This window comes from Gavialis gangeticus, unplaced genomic scaffold (genome assembly GCF_001723915.1).
Source record: "Gavialis gangeticus isolate Ggan-Ray unplaced genomic scaffold, GavGan_comp1, whole genome shotgun sequence".
Classification (NCBI taxonomy): Eukaryota; Metazoa; Chordata; order Crocodylia; family Gavialidae; genus Gavialis; species Gavialis gangeticus.
This window is the reverse complement of record NW_017729016.1, coordinates 11559608-11584646: the sequence shown is the minus strand read 5'-3', so window position 1 is coordinate 11584646 and position 25039 is coordinate 11559608. Positions and strand designations below refer to the sequence as shown.

Genomic DNA, 25039 nt, shown 5'->3' with positions numbered 1-25039 from the left:
GGGTTTTTTTTTTTTTGGGGGGGGGGGGGGGGTAATAAAAAACAATATTTAAAATCCAGTCACATGAAAATCCCACTATTCTTTTTGTACAAATATAGAAGACACTGAAAACATACTGACATTAAAGTATACAATGCAGATTAATGATTAGTGTATTTCTCTGGCAAGACTAGTTATAAAAAAAGAGCAGTTAAATGTAACTATATTTTAAGACTGTGTTATGCTTTTGATTGCTTGCATTTTAATTTAATCTTAAGATTGCTGAAGTCAACATATATACTCCAAATAGAGCATCTAGCTCTTACACTGTGCTTAACTAGATTCAAAGACAGGACAGTATCAATGTTCCCATTTTACAAACAGGGAAACAAAGGCACAAAGAAGATAAACTAGTTTCCCAAGGTCCCACAGCATGTCAGTGATAGTAATGGGAAGCTGGTGTAAAGGCCAGGATACCTAAAGAGAAACTTTGCTGCTTTCCCTCAAACTCCAACAGCAGCTTTGTGTTGTCCTCCCCCAAAATATTTATTGGGATGAACTTAGAGCCTTAGAAATAAGTTGACATGTTTCAATTTTTTTGAATCTGAATATACATACATTTTTTGTGAGTTCATACAGTTGTAATTCCAGTAAACAGCCTAGGTGCTAAAGCCTTGAACCAATCAAAACAGAGCAAAAACTAGGAGACTGGTTGTTTACTTAAGCAACACCTGAGTGTTGGAGAAAAACAAAATGTCATTACATTACTTGAAAACTGATACAGCTCATTTCAAATAATCATTTTAGTATTCCATCATTAATATATGAGAGAAACAGCAGTTTCACACAGGAGTAAAAAAATTGTTTTTGTAAGATGTACAGCATTACGCACGTTATATTGGAAGGACTGAATCAACAGCCCTATGCATTTCCAAACTGATATGATGAAGTGTCCTTATTTTTAAATATCATTCAGACTATTTAAAAGATTAGGACTGGAACAGCTTCGCTAGGGCTAAATCAAAAACTAACTTTGGCTATTAGAAAAATCAAGTTTCTAACAAATCCAGCACTACTAAAATTGGTAGTTTGATTCAATACAGTTTTAAATGTGTCAGCCTTGTCTAGCTAAATCAAACACAAGTCCATCAGCAGATAAGACCTTATGTGTAAAGTGCTAAAACAATTATAAAAAGTAATCCAACCTACTGAAACCCTTAAAGCTTTTTTAGTTTAATGGCACCAAGTAACAGACACTTGTGTAGCTAACAAAGTACAAAACTTCTCCCACAGCCCTCAAAACTTAATTTAACAGTATTTAATGTGTTCCTAATTTATGTTGACTTTAACAGGCCAATGTGTTACCCCACCTCTTCCTACTGTAACTGGAAGTATTTGTGTGTATTAGTTAGGCAGACTATTGAAAACTCTTTCTTTCTAGCTCCAACAATCCATCCTTTTCTTGGTTAACTTGGTCTAGCTTTTTGTAAGGGAAAATAAAATCATTCCACAGTCTTTCACTGAATATGCAAGAAAGCAGTTCCCATGAAAAGGGACCTACCTAACTCATGGCAAGAGAAAGCAATTTTCACAGCTTGACTGCGGCCTGGAGAGCTGATTCCATGGTCATTTCCTGCTGGCCTTGCTCCTGATTGGCAGAGAGGCACGAGGGGGCAGCCACCATCTTGGCTACCCCTTGTGTTGCACCTTCCCCACCAGGGAGGGCTGCATGACCAGGCCACAGCAGGATGAAGGACCACTGCCTCCCACTAGGGAGCCAGCATTTTATTTTTTTTGGTTGATTTCCTGGGAAATTGCAGCCAATGCCGTTTTTTGCAGAAATTGCGGAGATTGCTGTTTTTTGCGGTTTCTACAAATATTGTAAAATCACGATTTGAGTAGGCCCCTACCCATGAGGGCCAGATGAAGGGGCAGGTTTCTGACAAATCCATTCTTAACAGAGATGAGTAATACCTACACATAGCAGAAAATACCTTATATCTTTAGTGCTTGTGTAAGTTAAAGACATTTTCAGAGTCCACAAGGCATCACTAAAAACCATACAATTACCATATGTTAATAGCATATATGGTAACTGAAGTCGAAAAAGAAACTATGAATAAATTGTGTATTAAGGCTGAAGAAGTTCAACAGGATGCTTTGCAGCCACCATAGATGCATTCTTAAATTCAATGGCTCAGGTTGCTTTTGGTCTATTAGTCCATTAAAAAGAATTATGCTTACTTGCATTTTAAATGCACTAATTGTAGTCCTACAGTTCAACGGACAAATCAGACCCTTAATATACAGACTAAGTAGTAAAAATTCAGCGTGTAGTCAACATATGACTGTTCTGGATGGAAAAGTGAGTCCAAGTCAAAATCTGTACAACTGTAATGCCAAGTGGAATGAGACAAATCAAGTAGAACATGGCTTCATGAAGACCTAAAAACAAACTGAAAAACAAAGGAAAAATATAAATGTTTTCTCAAGACAGTTTAATGGCATTTAAAAGAAAAAAATAGGTAAATTACCTTAAAAATACTTTCTTGAGTAAAGATCCCCTCTATTTTCTATATTTTACCAAAAGCACAATATATGAAATTTAATTGTTTGATTCTAAGTAAACAATTCTGATTGAAAGTGACACACAATCATAGAATGTATGAATAAAACCCTTCCACCCACCGTTTACTGTATCCTCTCCTTCACAATGTGTGCACTCTCTCACTATTCAGCAATATTCAACTATATTTTCTATTTATAAATCAACCATTTCTTAAAACCCCCCCCCAAAAAACGTATTTGTGCCCTTTGTTCCTCTACACTATGGTAGATTTTACGAGAATGGAAGAAAGAATAGAAATGATTGACAATATTAATATTTTAGTATTTGCATCAAAAATCTGATGTTATCTATGCCTTTAGTATATTATCATGGTTGGTATGGGTTATGATTAATGTATGAATCTCAGTTATAGCATTATATTAATACAAATTTAGTTGTACCATTTTAAAATTAATATTAAAAGACACTTATGCTATGAAGATATTATATGTAAAACTAGCATTTCAATTTTGGTTCCCCCTCATAAATGCAAAAGTATTTCCTAGTCCCAATCTTCTCCTAGGAGCAAAACAAAAACATCAACAAATATGAATGTAAAAGAATAGTGCAAGTTAAAAGCCAAGTTATTTTAATGAACAGGCTGGCTTCTGACAACTCAGAGCACCCATCTAGGAATCTGCCTATCATCCAGGATCATTATCCACTGGCTTTCTGTTAATTATTGAATTCTAGGCTTAAATACCAAGAAACTGAATTTAAGCTGAGAGAGAGTCTCTCAGAGCAATGCCATTAGATTTCTGAGCCCTGTGTAAGGTTCACAAAAGATACTCCTCAACCTCTAACCAATTAGTCTACTAACAAGGCTGTACAGCTTTTGGTTTGTGAGTGAGTGCACAGCAAGCATGGGGCATTTCCGTACAGTGCTGCCTTGGGCCATATAGACATACCCTAAGGATATGTCCGCATACCTCAATTATGGTACAAGACAGCAATGTGGAGACGCACTAGGTTCACTCTGTGTACTCTGGCCCCCAAACTGTAAATATTGCTCCATACACACATAAGCTCATTAGCTCTGCTCTGAGAAAAGTTGCTAATCAGCCTGCATGTAAAATCACATTAATGTAGCTATATTGTCTCCAGTTTGGGAATGAGCACAGTGTGTCTGAGAATGATATGGCCTTCTCATGTTGTATACCCCTAGTGACCTTGCATCCTGGGCAGCTACACCAATCACACAGCCCACGTTATAGCTCTGCAGTCTTCAAAAGATCTGTCTCCCAGGATATTATTTGCTGTCTCCCATTAGCATTCTGCAATAAGATGTGAAAGATGACTGTTATAGGCTTGCTCCAAAGTCAATTGAAGCCAACAGAAATACTCCTATTGACTTCAGTGGTCTTTGAATCAAACTGTTTTTGTCTAAATCATAAAAGTCTAACTGCAAAGTTTCATTGTGCGGATCAGAAGAATGCCCACTGACTTCTACAAAACCAGAATTTAGTCCTAAATGCATATACACAACAGCATCACTGTTTATTCTAAGCTATGCACATATTAATGCCAAGTGAGAAAGAACAGTTAGAAACTTAAACAGAAAGAAAGCAAGAATAGAATTAATTGCTCAGGCAACTGAACACAAAAAATGGGACTGTTACTTTCAGGTCACAGGTTCCTAGCCAGTGTCCACCAGTAGTTACCAGTTTGATGACTGCTTACTCGTACCTACATTAAATAGTGTTTTCAGTCTATCCCCCTGTAAATGTGCAGCCATGGCATGCATGTTACCAACACTGGCATAACAAGCTGACTGGACAGCCCTGCTGTACATTAATAGAGGACTGTAGTTAAGAAACAAACATTGTAGAATAAGAAAAGAAACATTTGTCCCAAACTTTCAAGTTACACTGGTACAGTCCTGGTTTGGTTAGATGTGGTTGAACTGGTTTAAGAAAAGAAATATGACCTAAGGTTTTAATGCACGATTTTACACTTGTAAAATTACAAAAACTAAAATGGCTGCATTCTATTGCAACAAGAATTAGGAAATATAGCTCTGAAAGAAGACCAAGAGCAAAACTCAGATTATATCAAAACTCTGAAGTAAAAAAGTAGCCTTACAAATCTCCATGTTCGTAATTATTTGTGCATGAAGAAAGTATGCAGACACAAACACATACAGCTACCCTGCTTAAATATTTGTTATATTTTCTATTTAGAACATTACATTTACACTGGAACGTGATGTTATACTCTCAACTGTTACAAATGTATTGATAACTCAAGAGTGCCTACAATCTCAATGCATTGATGATAAAGTGCTTGATAATACATTGTTCATCTGTTTACAGTCTGGCAAACATAAGGAAATATTAATAATAAAGAGGGTAAAGAGTTACTGTCAAACATTTAAAAAATGAGCAATGCAGTATGTTTTCACAGTGCATTTTCTAGTAGGACTGTAGTTGCAGTAGTTCTCCAGAAGAGGGAGGTTTAAAAAATGCATTTTTCGTATAGCAAGTAAAAGGGACAAGTAAAAGGGACATAGTGGTAAGAGGCACACAACTTTCTAATGAGTATGACTAAAATAAGAACAAAAACACCCTCCCCCTAGTCTGTAAATTATTCCTGTAGATTCCACTAGGGGTGCACCAAGGGAGAATTTTTGGGCCGATACTGATGGCCAATTTTTAGTGAGCCATATTAGCCAATACTGATCCGATTCCAATATGTGGCCGGGCAGCTTGGAGAGTGGCGTCTGGTTGTTAAGTCTGCTGTGAGGGAAGGGGTGTGTGGGAGGTGGGGGGCAGATGGAGGCCCCCACAATGAGGGAGTGGGGCTGGGGCAGGGGCAGGTGCTGCACAGCTGGGGCAGAGGTGCGAGCAGCTCATCCAGGGGATGGGGGGCAGCTCCTGCCACTGCATGCACTCTGGGGGGGCATGGGGGACATGTGCCCCTGGATCTCCATGGCATGGGGGACACGTGCCCCTGGATCTCCATGTGGGATGAGGGTGGGCTGCCGCTGCAGGCTAGAGCTGCACTGGGCTCTTCCCAGCGGGGGTTGGGCCAGGGTACATTCAGGGCAGGCTGTGGCAGTGCTGGGAGGGGGCTATGGTGGGGGGGGGGCTGCAGCCACCCCAAAATTCACTGTAGCCCTCACAACCCTCCCTTGCAGTGCCGCCATTGCCCTCCCCCAGTGCAGCCCGGCTGAACCTCCACTGGGAAGAGCCTGCCCTCACCTTGCACGCAGATCTGGGGACATGTCCCCCATGCCCTCCCTGGGTGTATGTAGCAACAGGAGCGCGCCATCCCCGCCCCCGGATGAACCAACTGCAGCTCCATCCCGCACCACGGCTGTACAGTGCCTGCCCCTACCCCAGCCCCACTCCTTTCCTCACCACAGAGGCCATGATCTGCCCCCCACAATGCCCCTTCCCTCACAACAGACTTACCAGCTAGACCCAGCTGCTCTTCACACTGCTGGGCTGCAACTGTGCGTGCACAGGGCATTTATTGTGGCGTTATCGGCCACATCAGCCAAAAAATGCTGATTACCAATACAGTCAATTTTCCTTATATTGGTACCAATCTGATATGGGACCAATGTATTGGTGCACCTCTAGTTATTAGAGGTGCAACCCTGCAATATGGTGATGTACATGCGCCACACCCCTTGGCTCCCTGATCTGGATGGACCACCCCCACTTGGTACCTCAGAGGTCTTTACCCAGACAAAGCCTATGGTCCCAGCCTCCACACAGACAAAAATCATCTCCAGGGATCTGGGGTTCAAGTTCTCCCACTTGTGGGATGTGCTCGCTGGTGGAGACTCTGGAGGGCTGGGTGAGGGAGCTCCAGGAGGTGGTGAGCAGACTGTGAACCATTATGGAACACAAGGTGGATATCAACGTTTACTGCCAGGCCCTACACCTGGAGACCACGCAGAAAAGCGGGCTTGAGCAAGATGCCCCAACCAACAGCACATGGAAACTGTTCACATCAGACCCAAAGCCACAACATGCATCAGGTGCTCCACCAACAGCCCTGTGCAACAACTATGCAGCCTTCGCACCATTGATGGATGAGGCATCTGCATCCTCCGCCCTGAAGACAGGACAGGAACAGCCGCCCCCACCAAGGAAGCGACAAAGAGTGATTGTTGTGGGAAACTCCTTGCTGCGGAGAACAGAAGGTGGAATTTGTCATCCAGACCCCTTCACTCAAGAGGTCTATTGCCTTCCAGGAGCCAGGAACCAAGATGTAATGGTGAGGATCCCAAAGCTAGTCCATCCTATGGACCACTACCCCCATGCTCCTTATCCACATGTGCACCAATGACACAATGAGAAACAACCCCAGGAGAATCATGAGTGACTACAAGTTCATGGGGGTGAAGCTCAAGGGACTAGGATCACAAGTGGTTTTCTTCTCAATCCTCTCAGTTAGAGGCTGTAGTCATCTGAGGGAGGAATGCATAGAGGAAGTCAACCAAAGACTTCAGAGATGATGTCGCCACATTGGTTTTGGATTCCTTGACCTTGGCATGCAGTTCAACGGCACTGGTCTACATGCTATAGATGGTATTCACCTCATGGGCAGACGGAAGAAGTTCTTCTGTACAAGAATCGCTGACTTGCTAAGGAGGGCTTTAGGTTAGACATGTCCAGGGGAGAGAGGGTAGATGCCACTGCTGTACACAAATCTTCTGGCCAAGATTACCCAAGAGAGGACTTTCAAGTAGGAGACATCCAGATGAGTACCAATGCCCCGAGGCACTTGAAGTGGAACAGAAACCTGAGGCTACTAAGAGTGAATTCAGGTGTCTTTATGGGAACGCCAGAAGCATGGGCAACAAACAGGACAAACTGGCACTCCTTCTGCCAGAGAAGGAATTTGACTTCACTGGGCTGACGGAGCCCCAGTCGGATGATATATATGACTGAGCAGTGGACATTGAGGGCTATAGGCTCTATAGGAAGGATTGGGTTGGGAAGAAGGGAGGAAGGGTGGCCTTCTATGTGAAAGAGCAGTATCCCTCCCTGCAGGTCACATCTGATTGCAGGGAGAGGTCCCTTGAGACCCTCTGGGTCAAGATACAAGGGGGCTCAAGAGAGGGGGACCTGATGGAAGGACTATACTATAGGCCTCCCTACCAAGAAGAGGAAAGCGATCAGGCATTCTCCAGGGAACTGACTGAGGCAGCCAGCACTAAAGACCTGATTGTCATGGGTGACTTCAACTACCCTGACATCTGTTGGGAAGACCATTCAGCTGGCTCCAGCAGGTCAACCAACTTCCTGGCAGCTACAACCTGTTCTTGACACCGGCTGTAGGAGGACTGATTTGGGGTGTGAGATTATATACACTTTTGGCAGGAATTATATCTATATTTAGATAGATAGATATATCTATAGATGTGTATAATATATACATCACATCCCTGTATTAGCCTCTCCACAATCTTTACATAAAATCCAAGTTTCTCATTTGCACTTGTGGAACTCTGTATAGCATCTCTCCTAACTCAATGATTATATTCTTAATTCAGCTCCCTACCCAAAACACACATTCCTACAACTTATCAATGGTAACAGTACACCGTAGCTAGTAGTATGCAACTACATTAAAGTGATATTTCACAGTGGTTGGGGCTCCATTATACTGTGTGTTTGGGCTGTTCTCTTTATGTAATCAATTGGAAGTTTCTTGGGGCAGATACTGTCTCTCTCAATGCTCTTATTATGTTCAGTCTTACAACCACTTACTGACATGAACAATCACTTATGTATAGAATTCAGTAAGCTAATTAATGGACAAGCAGAGGGATACAGATATTAAATCGGAAGTGTAAATCTGGCCTGCTTTTAGGTAGAAAGATAAATCTAATATCTAGCAAAGGAGGGAGGGAGGTATACTATACCAGTGTAGAGTATTTCCTCTTAAATAGTCTTCCTTACGGATTCAGGTGGTCTACATTGATAGTATTTAGGCTGTTTCAGGTATGTCTGTGGTGTAAAATTTCTGTACTTTCATACTAGCATGTAGACACCAAAGTATCAGTTTCCTTCAAAGTCTCTTTGTGCATGGCATGCTGGCATCTTCTACAAACACCTGGACAGAATCCAACAATACATTGCAGATTGAAATCACTACAGGACCTGGCACTGAGGTATGAAAATGTATAATACATTGTATCATCTATCCTTAACCTTTGTAATAGCAATTCCCAAAGCTGTAGCTGCTCTTCTAAAGTTTTGGAACATTTTCTAAGTTGGAGTGGCCAACCTGTGGCACATATTCCACATGGGCAGACCACAGAGGGGAGAGGCAGCACGGTGGCAAATAGTAAATAACAGAAAGCAAAGCAGCAGATCGGGCAGGGAAAACACATCAGGGAGTAGAAAGTAGAGCAGCCAATCAGGCAAAGGGAGGGGACTGGAATGATATTTGGGAAGGGTGTGTGGCAGAATAAATCCAGATCATGCTGAGACAAGAAATGTAAAACCTGACAACACATCTCTACAACTCCTACAATAACTATGCCCCACAACAGAACTATCATCATTCCTGGATCTTACATCTGCACCTCCAGAAATGTAATATCTAGCGCACTGAATGCCTTGATGGAAAACATGCAGGATAAACCAAATGACAACTGCGTACCAGAATGAATGCATGCTGAAAATCTACTGAAGGCAAAAATGCCCAATTACTTGTGGGTGCATATGTCTCACAAGACAACCACTTTCTCTCCAATCTCTCAGTTCTAAACCTCAAAGAGAACCTATAAAACACCTTTTGTAGATAAGCCTACCAACTTCACTTCATAAATCTACTGGATACAAAAAATCATAGCCTAAATACAGACATTGGCTTTATGGCACATTATAACCTTCCTGTTACCCAGTAACCCCAGGTACCCTTTCTACATTTTACCAGCTACATTTTATCACCACATCTCCCTGTCTCACACCAATTAACTCCTATCCCCTATGATCTTCTCTGCCATGTATTTGCATTTTCACAGACCTGCATTTTACATACTGGCCTAAGCTTCTGTTTGACCCAAGAGAGTATACAAATACCAGCAGACTCTCCCTATGCCTGAAGAAGGGTGCCTAAAAGCTTGTAAAGAACAATTTTTCTAACTACTCAGTTGGTCTAATAAAAGATACACATTTAACCAAAGAACCTTGTTTGGCTAACTTATGGCATACTTAGTAAAAAGGGTGGCCCCCACTGTTATAAATCTTCCTGAAGTAAAGAGAGGTCAGTATCACTGTGTCACCTGGAGAAGAAGAAATGTTGGCTGGGACTAATTGAACTTTCTGAGGTGGTGGGGTGAACCTGTTACTAGATTGTCATCTGCAAGATGGAGATATTTATTCTCTGCTGACTGATCTAAGAAATCAGTCAGTAAGTCCAATTTTCTACAGCAGTTTTGACTCTAAGAAGCTACAAAATTCCATAAGTGTTTGGAAGTACTAGATATTTTAATGTCAAGAAAATACTTTGGCATACACCTCTATTAATATAATCTTAGATTTTTCATGTAAAAATGTAAAAAATAACTAAATAAGCCACCTAACTAAACAGATCATAACATGTGATGTATGAACAAGTTTATACAAGAACTTACAGGACCAGGCTCTTGGTAAGCAACACATAGGGGAAGAGAAATAAGGTGACAAAAAGTCACATGAAATATCCAAGTGAATAAACAGGGAAGTTAGCTTACACAATTTGTTTGTATTTGATCACAACTGTGAACTCTTTAGGCATGTCCAGATGAGTGTAGACGTGTTATGTAGTGCTGCAGACCTGTCTATGGTGCCACACACGCACCACACAATCAGGCATTCCCCCACATCGCTACTTTGTATTGTGGGTTTTTTTTCTGACCCTGGGAGATCGCGTGCCAAAACAAAACATGCCTAAAAAAAGCGAGGTGGCGCATACAGTGGCAATGCACATCACCCAAAACTGGAGCCTGGTCAACCAGAGCAATGATCCGGCTGCCAGCCAGACTCCCTGCTGCAGGAGTGCTGCAGCTGCAGCTCTTGGAGGACCCTAGGTAAGGCTGCTGGGGCCAGCCCAGGTGCTGGCCTCAGCCTCCCCTACCCCACCTGGAGCAACACCCCACACACCAGTGTGTGGCATGGGCAGTCCCCAGGGACAAGCAACAGTGGCATAAGGTCTGCCACTGCTATGTGTCCTTGGGGAAACACATGTGCCTGCTCATGGGGATGTGCCCTTTGAGGTTTGTTGAAGAAGTGCATTTAACTGAGGGAAAGTATAATGGCACCATAGAATAGTAAAAAACACTGCTAATAGTTTCTTGACTTAGCATACAAAAAAGAATATACAAAAAGTATAACTGTGAAAGTAGTATACATAAAGTAGAACTGTGACATACAAACGCTATCATTAAGTAATAGAATGCTTTGTTGCCATGGTTTGATTTCAATTCAAGGTAAAACTAATAATTTAAACTTCAGCAAATACTTTATGGTTTTGTTTTTATTTTTTCCCCCAGTAAATAGCAGTGTTGGAAACATTTATTCATGGACAAAAAATTTAGTTAAAACACAATTAGGGTTGCCTTGATGCATCTTATGCCCTTCCAGAATGCTGAGTTCACAACACTCAAAGCTCTGAAAACCCAGAAGTGGAATGTTAAGATCCAGGCCAGCACAACCATAACTCTAATTTCCATGGAACTGGAAGTAGGAACTGAGAATGATGTGCATAAACTCCAGCTGCATTCACTGTGTTTAATGTAGTTGTCCTGAGTGGTGAAGTGATTAGTTGGAATAGAGGGGCAGAGGGTTCATGTCAACACTGAATTCTAACCACTGTATCAGTAGCAAGGCATGGGGTTGTTTCTTGCAAAGGGGATTAAGAGGAGCAAGGCGGGACAGAAGAGTGGTCTGTGGATTTAATAATGGGTAAATGAAAGCATAGTTTTATATGGCATCTGTTCCCAAAAGTTAAAGAGTTCTAAAAAGGACTAACTTTACAACTCTTTCAGCAAGCATGGGGCTGCTCCTGAAAAGTAAGCTTACTGTTTGAATGCATGGCAGGTGAAGGTATTTCCTGTTCAGCAGTACTTGCAAGCACTAAATCTTTTTACTGTTACATGCTCTTCCCTCCCACGTGTACTCGCTATGGTGGTACTGGAACAATGGTCATGTTCTGAAGTATCTGAAATGTGCAGTTGCTCCAAGGGCCAGTGAGAATAATCACAAACATGGTGTATCCCCCAAAATCTTGGCTGCTACATTACATAATGATTGCAGTAACTTTAAATAAATGAGATAAGACCCTCTCTCTCTCTAACCTCTCCCTTATCATTGTCTGAAAAATGTATTCCTCTGCCAACATTTCTAGGTCCTCTCTCCCACCTACCTTATTAAAACGTTGGCATAAAGAGCTAGTCCTTGCTCTCTGGTGCCCTCTCCTGCTGCACATCACACAGAAATGTGTATTTTGTATCACTGTACACACATCTGCTTATGTTTCTGTGACTTAAAGCTTCCTTTTTTCCACTCACCTTGAATCAGGCTGAATAACTTTATTATTCAGGTGCTCATATCCAAATTGATTTAATATCATAACCACAAGCATAGGAGCCAAAGACTGGGCAGGCTTGGTAAATAAAGCATTGGTACCAAAAACCATGGAGGAAAGTGGTGATCTGAAATATTTAAGATGAGTGTTAACCCACATGACACAACATATAAGAATATATAATCACTTATAGTACTTTCTGTTCACAATTTAAGTACTGTTCATACTAAAATGCTAGTCATCATGACACAGACATATGTATTTATCAGCTATGGTTCTGAAACAGTTGCATTCCAGTTAGATAAATTACAGGTTTTTTTAAACTATACACACAGACGTATAATCTTCTACAGTATTTTAGGTGCCTGCAATTAGTTTTACTCCACTGCAGATGAAATCAGAGGCCAAGTCCAAATGAGAACCCATGTGATATGTGGCACAGCAGACCCACCTGCGGCGCCACACACTGCACATTCAGGTGTTTTCCGCATTGCTACCTTGCAGCGTGGGGGTGGTTTTTGACCCTGGGAGATCCTGGGGTCAAAAAAAAATATTCATACAGAAAAAAAAAAAGCAGGGTAGCGTGCGTGGCAGCAGCATGCATTGCCTAAAACTGGAGCCTGGCCTGCTGAAGCCAAGCTCTGGTTGCCAGCCAGGCTCCAAGCTGCAGAAACACTGCAACTGCAGCTTCCCTGGCCCCCAGCTAAGGCTGCTGGGGCCAGCATGGTTGCTGGCCCTAGCCTCCCCTATCCAACCCGGGGTAACCTGGTGTATGCCAGAGGGCATGTGGCATGGGTATTCCCCAGGGACAAGAAGCAGCCAGAGGAGCTAATGGAAGTATGCCACAAGGTGTTATCCAAAGCCTACGACAAGTAACAGACTTCACTGGGCTTTGGACAAGGATTCAAATAGTCTAGTGATTCTCAAGCTGCTAGTATACATTATTAACAAAGAAAAGAGGAGAAACCAGGATAGAGTTACAATAGTTTGTGAGAGCTGTGTGACCTGGTTCTAGAACTTGAGAAAGTACCCTTGTTATATAACAAGTTGTTCCTCAGCAAACATAATACTGAAGTTATTCAGAATAACTTCAAGAGATGTGGTATCAAGAATATTCTGAAATTGCAATTTCCCCCCATTTTTCGAAGAAAATTCTTGGGCTCAGATTTGCACAGAGATTGGCTTAAATCCTATAGATATTTATGTGTTCAGCTTTATGTAATTTAATGGTCATAAGGCAGTGAACAGGGCTACTTATTTTTGGGTAGTTAATTATAATTTTAAGTCTTTTTAGGATGAAGGTTTGAGAGGGAGTCTGATATTTTTTCCCCAAATAACACAAAGTATTCACTTTAAACAAATGATTTCTTACAAGATAGTGACAAAAACCTGAAACTGCACTAGCATAAATATTAGCCTATTCATGAAAGTAAGAGGAAGTTATTTGTACTTTGATGCAAATCCAAAAGCTACATGAATCACAGTACAGTAGGTTTGTACTATAGGTATAGTACAGTAGGTCATAGTAAGTTTTATCAATTTTTGTTTTAAAAAGATAACCTCAATGGCATAAGGTTTGAATTTTGCACTCCAAACAGTATAGGTCAAGCATTCAAAATGCCTCCTCAACGTTAGTATAGGGTCATCCTGCAAAGTGCACAAGTAATGCTACTCACATGCTTAAGAAATACTTGTATTTAAGTCAACAGGACTTATCATATGAATGAAAGTGTGTTGGATTTAGTGCTTGCAAATAAAGTACAGTTCACAATGGAAACAACCTCTGACCTGCTTAAACTGCTTTTTGAAATGATAAAAAGGACTCATGCAACAAACTCCTATGCAAGTGTTTTTACTCATATTTAAAGTTGCACTTAAGTTTTGTAGGACAAGGCCCAAAGAAAGTTGCAACTTCTGCTGCACTTATTTGGATATAATCTAGCAAAAAGGTATTTAAAAAAACATTGGCTAAAATGTTAAAAGGTTTAAAAACAAAGATACAGTAATAATTTCTTACTACTCATTTCTCATGTAAAGTAAATAAGTGAAACTTCTAAAAAAATAAAAGTTATTACTTTAAAAAAAAAAAAAAAAAAAGCCTTTCCCTACCCAATTATAACAGTAGGAATCCTGTTAATGTGTTTGCTGACAAGACATTTTTATACAATGAACATGTTAAGGAGAATGTGATGGCACTTCATATAATAAATATTATGAGCACTAGTATGTTTAACATACCTCCGTTTATGCTTTATTAAGTCTGCATCAACAATATCTGCCAAGGGCAGATTAAACAAACTGAATGAAGCTTGAACAATTACCCTAAAGAGAGACAAAACATTAAAAATGTTCATAAGCATTAAACCAACTTTTCCCAATAAAAATATTTTAACAGATAGCTCCATGTGGCATTTTATATACAAGCACATGCACTCAATATATACATTAAGAAAATATATTCACTACAGAAAAGGAAAAGTTATGAGGTCTGTTTCAAGAACAGTTCTCTACAGTAAAGCTCTTATTTTCTCTCAGAATTAGAAACTCTATACAAACCTAAAACATTTTCACAACTCCTTCTGGAATGTCAAGGTGACACCAGCTTTGTGCAAAGTATAAAATAAAAGATGTTTGGTTGAGATTACTAGAACCAAAGGAACATCTTGGAAGAAAGACGAGAAACATTTCCCTTTGAAATGTGAAAGATATGCAAAAGACTGGTTGAGAAAGACAGGATACAAACTTAAAACAATTTCAAAAGTGACGAATGAAAAAAAAAATTAGAAAAGCACCTTGGTTAACACATAACCAATTCAACCCAATGAAAGAATAAATAGGAAAGACTGAGATTTAATTGTACTGCTTACCTTTGGGATAATGAGATGCTAATTATAACTGGCTTTTTGGGCCTTTTAGCTAGTACTAAATCAAACAGTCTTCACATACCTTAGAGATTTTTCTAAGGAAACATGTTCCTCATTTTAAATATGAGATAATATCATTCAGATTGGAAGTCATGTGATCCTTGATTATAATAGCTCATGATGAAATACTGAAAGATGAAAAGAAAAAGGGGGAAAGAAAAGGAGAATAATGGAAAAAAGGGGGTGGGGAGGTAGGAAAGGAAGAGAAAGATGAACTGAATTGTAGTAACAGTGTTCAGACTCCAAAAGCTGTTTTAAAAATATTTAATGAGAACCCCTTTGAGAGTTTTCCACACCTCGTAATATACCTTCTCTATAAAACTGCTTTAATGTTTAGCCAGTCACCTGATTTGCCAATATCTACATGAGAGGAGGGATCTTAAAATTTTCTGGCAGTGCCACAGAAAGGTGTGATTTTACCTTGGAAACAGCCTTGAGTCATTACTTTGGAGGAATACCTCACTGAGTGGATAAGTAGAAAGTCTGCTTCACTGGACTCTGCTTGTAACTATCTTTAAAATTGATGCATGGCTGGAGGTGGTGCTGCAAACTAATTATTAACTCCACTGTCCATTTTAGGAGGTAAAATGTAAAACAAATAAGATACTGAAACACTGAAACAGAAGCTGCTGTTGTATTGCTGCTCCATTCTCAGACTGGTGAATTAGAATAAAGGAATCTTGTAGCCAGGAATTATTCAAGTTATCAAGAGGGTATATTTTAAAGAGAGAGAGAACGCGCGCTGACAGGCTCCTTATGCTTTCAGTGACTAACCTATTAAAAACTTTAGAGAATATCCTTTCAAGCATATATTTACTTACATGTTTGCTGTGAGATAAAATGCCAGGAAATAATAGTGTTCAGGCCCTACAGCAAACATAGCAGCTGCAGTTATTACTTCTAAGTAAAAAGAAAACAAGATGATCTTATAATAACCAAACTTCTTCAACAAACTCTGGCTGAGAAGTACGAGACACTGAAAAGAATAGAAATAATATATTTAAAAATATATATACTTCAGTGTGTTATAGTACTATACATATCTTACTGCTTCATGGTCTGTAAATAATATTGACTGGAAAAAAAGCACATTTTCTAAAAAAAGAAACTCAATGATAAACATTTTTCAAGTACCTCTCATAATTTAAAAAAGTAACAAGTTTACAGACAGAATTGATGACTGATCCATCCTGTTTGACCTGTAGTAATGGCTTAAAAGAGACATTGCAGAGAAGAATGCTTTTTTCCACCCAAAATAATTCATCAAGCTGACTGGTCATGACTATACCCTGGGGAAAATATTCTTTTCTACTTCAGCCAGCAAGCTGCTTGTGTCCTAGAACATGGTGACTGATACCCTTACACAATGTATTTTGTAGTATGTTTAGTTAAAAGAGCTTCTTGCTACTTGAACTTTGACTGCTGGGCTGAACAAAACGGTTACAGATTTCTTTTAAAGCTTTTTTTTCATTAACATTGAAATGGCTCTGATATCAGTGGAACTTCTACTCACATGACATTTGTAGTTGATAAAACAGTTTCACTGAGACATTCTATTATAGCATGATACCAACTTGGCTAGTGGGAAAGGTGGATACTGATAACTAGTAAGACTGCTGCTTTTTAAACAGATCTTTAACAATGGCTGATGCAAAGTGTTAGTGACATTCAAATTTTTGGATCTGTGACATTTGGTAACTCACTCTAGATTACTGCAGTACAATAAAAAGTCATTAAGTTACTCAAGTGCTCATGAAGTTCATTTGTTATATTAGCTTTCTCTGTAAAACACTGGTGCTGAGTCAGAGATGTTTTAAATTTAAAGCATGTTGCTGTGTGAAAATGGCAAGTAAATGGTTAGCTGGATTTACAGGAATTAGAAAAGAATCAAACCCATGAATATAGCATTGCAAATTACTGTATACTCCAATGTTAATCATTTTCAATTTGCAGCAACAGAACTAGCCATAAACAGTATGTCACAAAAGCCTGGATTACTTAAGTCAATGTGGGGGGGCAACCATTTTGGCAGGCATGCCACAGATTAACCCTTCACTGTCTCCATTTGCTGCTCCAATCCCTTTCTCTTACCTCATCTGCTGCTCAGCTTTCTGTTCGCTGCCCTATCTGCAACTGTGCTGCTTTCCCTCTCCCCAATCAGTTGCCTGCCAACACAGAAGTTGCCTATGCCATCTGTCCTACAGGTTGGGCACATCTGACATAATTCATTTAAAAATAAAAACAGCTCAAAAACTGTTTCACTGTGGAGCCTTAAGACAGAATTTCAAATGGAGGCTACTATCAAGTAACATAATAGTAGCTAATGCCACCTCTTGCAGGCAAAAACCTCTAAAAGCTTGATGACTGCCCTTGATCTTGAGGCAGAAAACTAACACCAAGGTGTGAGGAGGTTGAGAAGAGGAAAGAAATGAAGAACAGACATTATCTTGAGGTAAAAATCTCTCTCATTTTTGGAACTGCAGGGCCATTTACAATCAAATTCTAATCTTTTTCATGAGCGAGACTATCAATACAATTCTGGAAGTTGATTAATTATTAATAAAGCACATCTCAGTTTTCAGATACCAGGTATTTGCAGATACCAATGCTGGTTCACAAGAAAACTCTTCCCTCCTCAACATAAATAAAGTAAACTACACTGCTGGTACTAATACTTGTTACATGTCATTGATAAATAAGATTTGTAGTTAGCAAATGTCAATACGGAAGAGTTTTGAAGAGTGCCTGACAAATAGAAAGATTTGCACTTCGGTAAAAAGTCTTCATACTTAGATATGTATATTATTTTAATAAACTGGATCTCAACTTCTTGTGATTAAGACAAAGCACTTGGTTCTAGAAACTCTGATAAGAGACTTGCAACCTTCCAAAAAAGGGTTTCTACTTTCAAGAAAAAAATATTATTGGCTCAGTGATGTTTTCAACTTCAGTTTAAGTCTTGTTCTCCTTTCAACACCAGGGAAACTGCTAGGGAATACTGCAAACCATACAAGCAGTATTCTAGTCCCTTTACGGGTTATTGAGGCACAATCCACAAAGAGACTTTATTTCAAGTACACTGGATGCTTTACAAATAAGCAAAGTTCAGGACACTACCATCAGAAAATTCTCTTACTATATTTTGAATTCAAAATGACAACACATAAGGGGAAAAAAGGACACACCAAACTCTATATGGTTCACTGACCTTCTAGACAATGAGTTTTTGGGGAGCAGAGAGAAATGCCTTTTCTAAAAGATTGTTCACTTCTAACGATCACTATATATTGAGTGTAAAGTTATTAAAGCGCTCCCTATTTCTGTAGTTTCTTTTATACATGTTCCTAAGGAGTGTTATATCAGTTAGAAACTACTGAAAAGGCCTGTACAATCTGTGGCAGATTTTGAATGGCAGATGTTTGTGAATTACATAGCATAGAAAATAAATTAAGTATTGCCTGTAAAAAATGCTATATTTTTTCTGGCATATCAGCAAAATCTTCCTTTTGCCTTTTTCTTATTTTTTTTTAAATTGTCTTTAAGAACTTAAGAGCCTGATTTTCAAAGTGCTGAACTTAAAAAGTGCTCTGTACTTACGAACAGTCAACAATCATTTTCTAAAGTAAACTCATTTAGATTTTGAAAACCTGATGTAAGGTTTTAGAAGGCAATGAGTGGGGGCGTTATTTTTTTTAAAGAGCTTAGTCATGTTCTGAACTAATCACTCACTCACTCTCACTCCACTTCTAACCACTTTGGTATGTTTTCTTTCCATTACATCCATATTTGGGTCTCTTGGGGTGCGTCTACACATGCCGCTATGGAACCGTTGGTACTGTGTCATCATTTAGTACTTCCTTTTGGAAGTACTAAAATATGGTGCAGTAATAGCTGGTAGTGTGCCGCATGTGCTGTGCATGGTTATTTTTAGGCACTACGTCATCATAGTTATGTGTTATGATGGGGGACCATATTGTTATGGTGATGTAGCTGTGGAGTCACAGGTTTTTCCCCACGGAGGCTACATCACTACGGCGATGTAGCAACATGTGTAGACGCACCTTTGGAATGGGGTCTCATGAACCCTCTAAATGCAGGTGGCCAAGTAAGTACACACACATTCCTGCCCACCCCACTTAGATGTCACTCCCACAAATACAGATGTAATTCCAGACCTCTACTCTGTTAGGTCATTTAGACCATTCATCAATTCCTATGTTGAAGCTGAGGTAGTGTGGGTTTTTTTGCAGTATTTTTATACATAGTATTTAGTTTTCAATGCTTTAAATTTCCCAAAGGAATAGGGGTATTCTCATCTCATATCCACATACATAAAAAAGAAAAACAAAATCCATACTTAAATAGATTTTGTTTCTGGGTATTCTTCCATGACAGGTATTTTTTGTCTTTGTTCTTTACTATAAACCACTGTAGACCTACCAACCACTTACTTTTCCTTCTTGGCATATGCATTTTCTGAATTCTCATAGATTGTTATTCTATCTGCCTGCTCTCGCTTGCCCCTCTGTCCTTTATTTGGTGTTGACTACACTATACACACAGGTATTAAGTTCTTTTACAATGTTGGTCCACAACATTTGTGTGTACTCAGGTTGCTAAAACGCTTCTGCCAGATACAGCATTTTCTCAACAAAGCAGTGTAAACAGATACTTTAATTTACTGAGAACTAGCACAAAATTCAACAGTGTTTTCCTTGCAAATGAAAGATTAAAAGCATTACTGCATACCTGAGGACAAATAAAGCCTGCCCCATACATGATGCTTCTTATAAAGGAGGAAAGGACATCCTTAGGGATGAGATTATCCGCAAAGATCATCATGAAATTGTTGCAGAAAGCTAGGTGGAACACTTGAAAGAAGTTCATAGTCACAAAAAGCACAAAGTTTCTCTCTGTCATGATCTGTTTGGTCAAAGAAATTACAGAAGACCAGGAAAGATTTCTATCATCATTTCCGAAGCTAGTGTCTTCCATGAGAGATTCTCTCTGTTCATACTGACTAGTGCTATACATGCCAGTGTAACACATACATGCAGTCGCTAATACTGCAACTAAAACAGTAAAGCCTTGAAAGTAGGTAAAATTTTCCATGTTATCAGATATTAGTCCACAAAAGAGAATGCTGGTTGATCCAACTAACGATGCCACTTGGCTATATTTAATGAGCTGAAGTCTACTTTCATGTCTACTTGAAATCTCTGCAAAAAGTGCACACTGTGCTAGCAAAACAAATGTAAGCAAGCCATCAAAAGCACATAAAGCAACAATAAGGTGAAGACCACTTAGCCAGTCACCTTCCTGATAATGTTTCCAAGGAAACCATGGAAGCAAAAAGGCTAAGGCATACAATGGAGCTCCATATAAAATGGAAAACTGGCGTCTCGAACAGCATGGGAGTTTGGAGTTGTCTTGAATATACCCAAAGAGAGGGTCATTAATGGCATTCCATATCATAAAAACCACCTAAGATGAAAAAATAAAGAATTTATTATTAGTAACACACGTGTTCAATTGGAGGCTTAAGAAACACAGTATCTGGAACAACAGCAAAAACAAAAAAGCTGGCCTACATAAAAGAGAAGTTAAAAATATTATATATATTGTAAAATTAAAACAAAGACACAACATGTTTACTGCAGAGTAGACTAATTAGCTCCACAGTGAAAACATGCATCTCTGCTAGGCCACAAGAAACTAATTAACTCCACAGCAGTGCATGTGTAGATGCTGACCCACCTGGCCAGGGCATGAAGGTTTTTCAGTGCAGGGACTGCCTTCCAGCTAGCCCAATGCTGAAGCACCCTTGTGCCCAGCCAGCCCCTCCACAGCATGTTAATTCAGGTCAGAGCAGCCCCGGGCTGGCAGGCTGACCCTCTGGGCTCCCCAGCCAGGGCTGCTCTGATCTAGTTTAACATGCTGCAGTCCCAGGTGCACATGTAAATGTGGCACCTAGGAACAATAAACTCCAGCGCGATATGTGCTAGAGTTTATTGCATCGCATTAATATGCACATGTAGCTGGCACTCTGTATGTAGAAGCAGTTAAGTCAGGGGTGGGCAAAATACGGCCCGCAGGCTGGATCTGACCCATCAAGGCATTCTATCTGGTACATGGTAGGTTCCTTTGCCCCACCCAGCCCAGGTGCAGGGGGCAGCCCAGGCCATGGTATGTGTAGCTAGTCCCGCTGCCCCTGGGTGCAGCAGCTGCTATACTCTGCTGCCTGGCAGCCCCCACAGCAGCGGCTCCTTCCAATTGCCACCGTTACTGTCTCTGCCACTGCAGGCCATGGCCCTGCTGCCCAGGCACCCTGGCCTGCCTGCCCCACACCCACTGTTGGGGATGCTGGACAGAGCAGGTGGGCAGGTGGGAGGGGTGTCCATGGAGACTGGCCTGGGACCCCCACGAGCGGGGCATGCTTGAATGGGCAGATGGGATGGGGCCACAGACAGGCAGGGAGCAGCATCCAGGAGTAGACAGGAGGGGAGCAGATTGCAGGTCTGCCCCGTGCTGTCACCACTCCACAATCCTGGCCCTTGCCCACTCATGGCCCCATCTCATCTGTGCAGCCAAGTGCAACCTGCCCACCAGGGATCTCAGCCAGTTTCCATGCAAACCCCAGGCACCCATTCTGTCCAGCGGCCCCAGCGGTGGGTGTGCAGTAGATGGCCCTGGGCCTGGGCCGGTAGGGTTGACTGCCTCCTGCCCTGCTGGGCCAGTACCCTCCACCCAGCAACAGCTCACCAAAGTGGCCTTCCAGCCAAACTAACTACCCACCCCCAAGTTAAGTGAAACTATTTCTCAACTCTTCTAGCAGAGGATGTTGATATATAAATACAGAAGTTCAAAATATTGTGCTTAATTTTCCACTGAAAACATTCTTCCAGTACCATAAAGGCTTTTTGTATTTGTTTTTTTTTAAACTAAAAGCTATAAACAATGTACATTTAGTGCATCTTTAATTTATGATAAATCAAATATTTCAGTAGAGCAACAATAAATTCATAAGCAAAGCAGAATTATTTCAGTGCTATATAAAGGTTATACAACACTAATAAAATCAATGTTCCAACATACTGTACCTGAGCTTGATGAAAGGCAATTTCTGAAATCTTGTATTGGTTTAAGAAAAGCTTAACATAGTAGAAATTAAAGATACTGTTCATCATTCCAGCACCTAATGTGGTCATGGAATATGCCAGTGCATTAGGATGAATTCCTAAAACAATCTTCATTTTCCAAATTGTGATAGTTTCTTCTTCTGCTTCTAATTAAAAAAAAAGTTAACAATTAGACAAGTATCATTACCTGATATTTATAAACTTGCTAACAGTACAACAAGGAGTTCTGTGTTACAATATGCCATGTTGCAGGGGACAACCAAGGCAGATTTGCCCATGTCAGGGTTACAGGCTGGGGTCCCAGAAATCTGTATTTAAGGATTTCCTCATTCTCAGTCTCTTTTCTACTTCTAAATGTATAACAAAACATATAAGATTATTGGACCATGAGCACAAGCCTAAACAGCTGCAGTATTAATACCATTTCTTAATACATCTGCAATGCTTAAATGCCAATAGACCATGTCTAACAAATATAAAGGGAACTTTTATCATACCCCAGTCCTACATCTATGTTAGTGCAAATCCTGCCCCCAAAACCACAAATATTTTACAGATCACTCTTTCTTTCATTAGCTTAAAAACTGTTAAGTGAAAAACAGACTAAATACATTTAATTCATATTAATGGATTACCTTGAGGTACCAATATCTAATAAGCTGTAAATTTAGTTCAGTAATGTTTTTAAAACACATTCTTTTAAACCAATTCAAGATGATCATTTTTAGTTTAATGTTAATAATAAAAAACAACCTGGAAGCAAACTTTCAGTTGACAAAATAATAAAAGACAAAACAGAAGCCATTACTTCTGACTAGGAATTTCTTCATCTCTGTTTTCTCCCTTACTAGTCTTATATTACAAAACTAGAAATTTAAATAAAGCATCCTGAAGCTAAACATTATGCTCTGTAGTCACACAGCATGTGAAACATACCTATGGGGTTCAGCCAAGGACATATGGAGTTCTTAGCTCAGCACTCTCTAACTTAAGCAGTGTACAGGTGGCCCCATCCCACTGCTAGGGTGAGGTGGGAAGGTTCAGAAACTGGCCCCGTATGGGTGCTACGTGAAGTGCTGGTCCTGGAGTGGGTGCCATGTGCTTTGTGTGTGGGCCCATTTGGCGTGTGCTGCATGTGGCATGTGGGTAAACTTAAGACCCAGGGCCAGCAGCTAGATGATGGGGCTCCATGGGTCAGATCAAGCCTGCAGGCCAGATTTTTGACATCCCTGATTTAGCATAACACTTAATTATTCTTTTCTAATTCAAGTTAGAAACAAAGGAACAGTTGGGATGAGGGGGAAAACGGGAAGAAGCAAGCCTCCATGGCCCTTTGAAGGTGCTTATATTATTAAATGAAAAGATGACTGAAGGTAGCAATAGTGAGAAGACACAACTTTAAATTTAAGCTTGTTACATGTTCCAAATAAATTCTGTATAATGGCTTTACACTGTTCACTGCATCTGACTTTTCACATACAAATGTGAACAGCTAGATTATTTTTCTTTTGAAAATCAATTGGTATTAATAGCTCATTCTAATCCACCTAACCATATGTATTTCCTCAGTAACACAACTTCAGATTTCTTCCTAAGAAAGCTGTGCAGTCCCTCAATATTTCATAGCACACCAATTCTCAAAAAATATATATTTTAAAGAATATTTGATAATTTCTGATTTATCCCTTCAGTCACTAGAAATTCTGTCTGTAAATATTCATTTCCATTCTCATTCTCAATAAACTAAAGCCACAGGCTGTCCTCAGCAAGATTTCCACATCCTTTTAAACTAAGGGAGGCTGCCATCAGCAAAAACAATCACTTTTCATTGTTCCTGGCATGGCTGAAGGTAGGCATTTCTGGGGAAGATTATGACCCTTAGTTACCACACAAAGTCCAGGAAACCTGCATAGACGATGAGCAGACAGCTGCCTAGCTTGTCTACAGATGGTACTCCAGAAGCAGTAAGTTAAATGTTTCTAGCCTTGACACAAAGTGGAGTGTAGCCGCATGGTATGTGGCGCTCCAGATACATCCACGGCACCACATACTGTACATTCAATTGTTCTCCTCCCTGCAAGGGAGCAGTGCAGAGGGTTTTTTGGACCCCTGGATATGCAGGGGTCCAAAATACCCACTGAAGAAAGAAGCGGAGTGGCACACACAGTGGCAATGTGCACCACCTAAAGCTGGAGCTGTGCTCTGCTGCTAGCCAGACTCTGCATGGGAGAAGCAACACAGCTGCAGCCCCTGCAGGTCCCCAGCTTCCTCTACCCTACCATGGGTAACTTGGTGCCAGAGTGCAGGTGACAGCTAGCAACCAGACACAGTATCCTGCTGTTAGTTGTCCCTGGGGAACCACACATCCACACACATCTGGACATGGCCAAAATGTGTTAATGCTGCTTTATTTTATGTTGGTTTTGCACACTGGTGTGAATTAGCCTGAAGTAGTTGCTGTTACAGCACCTAATCACTAGGTGGGAAGATGAGCACATAATAACCTGCGTGCATTAAGCAGTCTACCATGGGTTAATTGCAAAATACTTTACTTCTACAAGCCTGCTTTTATTGATTTTTTTTCCTGGGGTAGCTTTACACCACATTCTAGTAAGCTGCACTGCTACATGGGGTTTCCAGTGTGCCTGCTCCTTTTTTTTTTTTTCACACCAGTAAGAGGCAATTTATACTTGTGCAATCATGTTGGGCATCCAACCTTGGGGGCAGATGCTCCCCACTCAAAGTGAAAAAAAATCATCAGCTAGGCACAAAGTTAACCTGAGCCAAATAAATAAATACATACAAGTATCTGTAAGCCACCGCTGGTTTTTGTAAATACTTTTTTTTTTTTTTTTTTT

General features: G+C 40.3%; 1 protein-coding gene across 1 annotated transcript in view; it reads right to left on the bottom strand.

The window, feature by feature from the left end:
• Positions 1-19: 19 nt before the first annotated feature.
• LOC109294472 (transmembrane protein 180-like) overlaps positions 20-25039 on the bottom strand; it is a 25897-nt gene continuing 877 nt past the window's right edge. The window contains exons 2-7 of the mRNA XM_019512855.1: positions 22143-22327; positions 19792-20526; positions 15864-16018; positions 14357-14440; positions 12102-12245; positions 20-2435 (exon numbers count right to left, since the gene is read on the bottom strand). Coding sequence (XP_019368400.1) covers positions 2306-2435; positions 12102-12245; positions 14357-14440; positions 15864-16018; positions 19792-20526; positions 22143-22295 — 1401 coding nt within the window. The 5' untranslated portion in view covers positions 22296-22327 and the 3' untranslated portion in view covers positions 20-2305. The remainder of the gene's footprint in view (positions 2436-12101; positions 12246-14356; positions 14441-15863; positions 16019-19791; positions 20527-22142; positions 22328-25039) is intronic.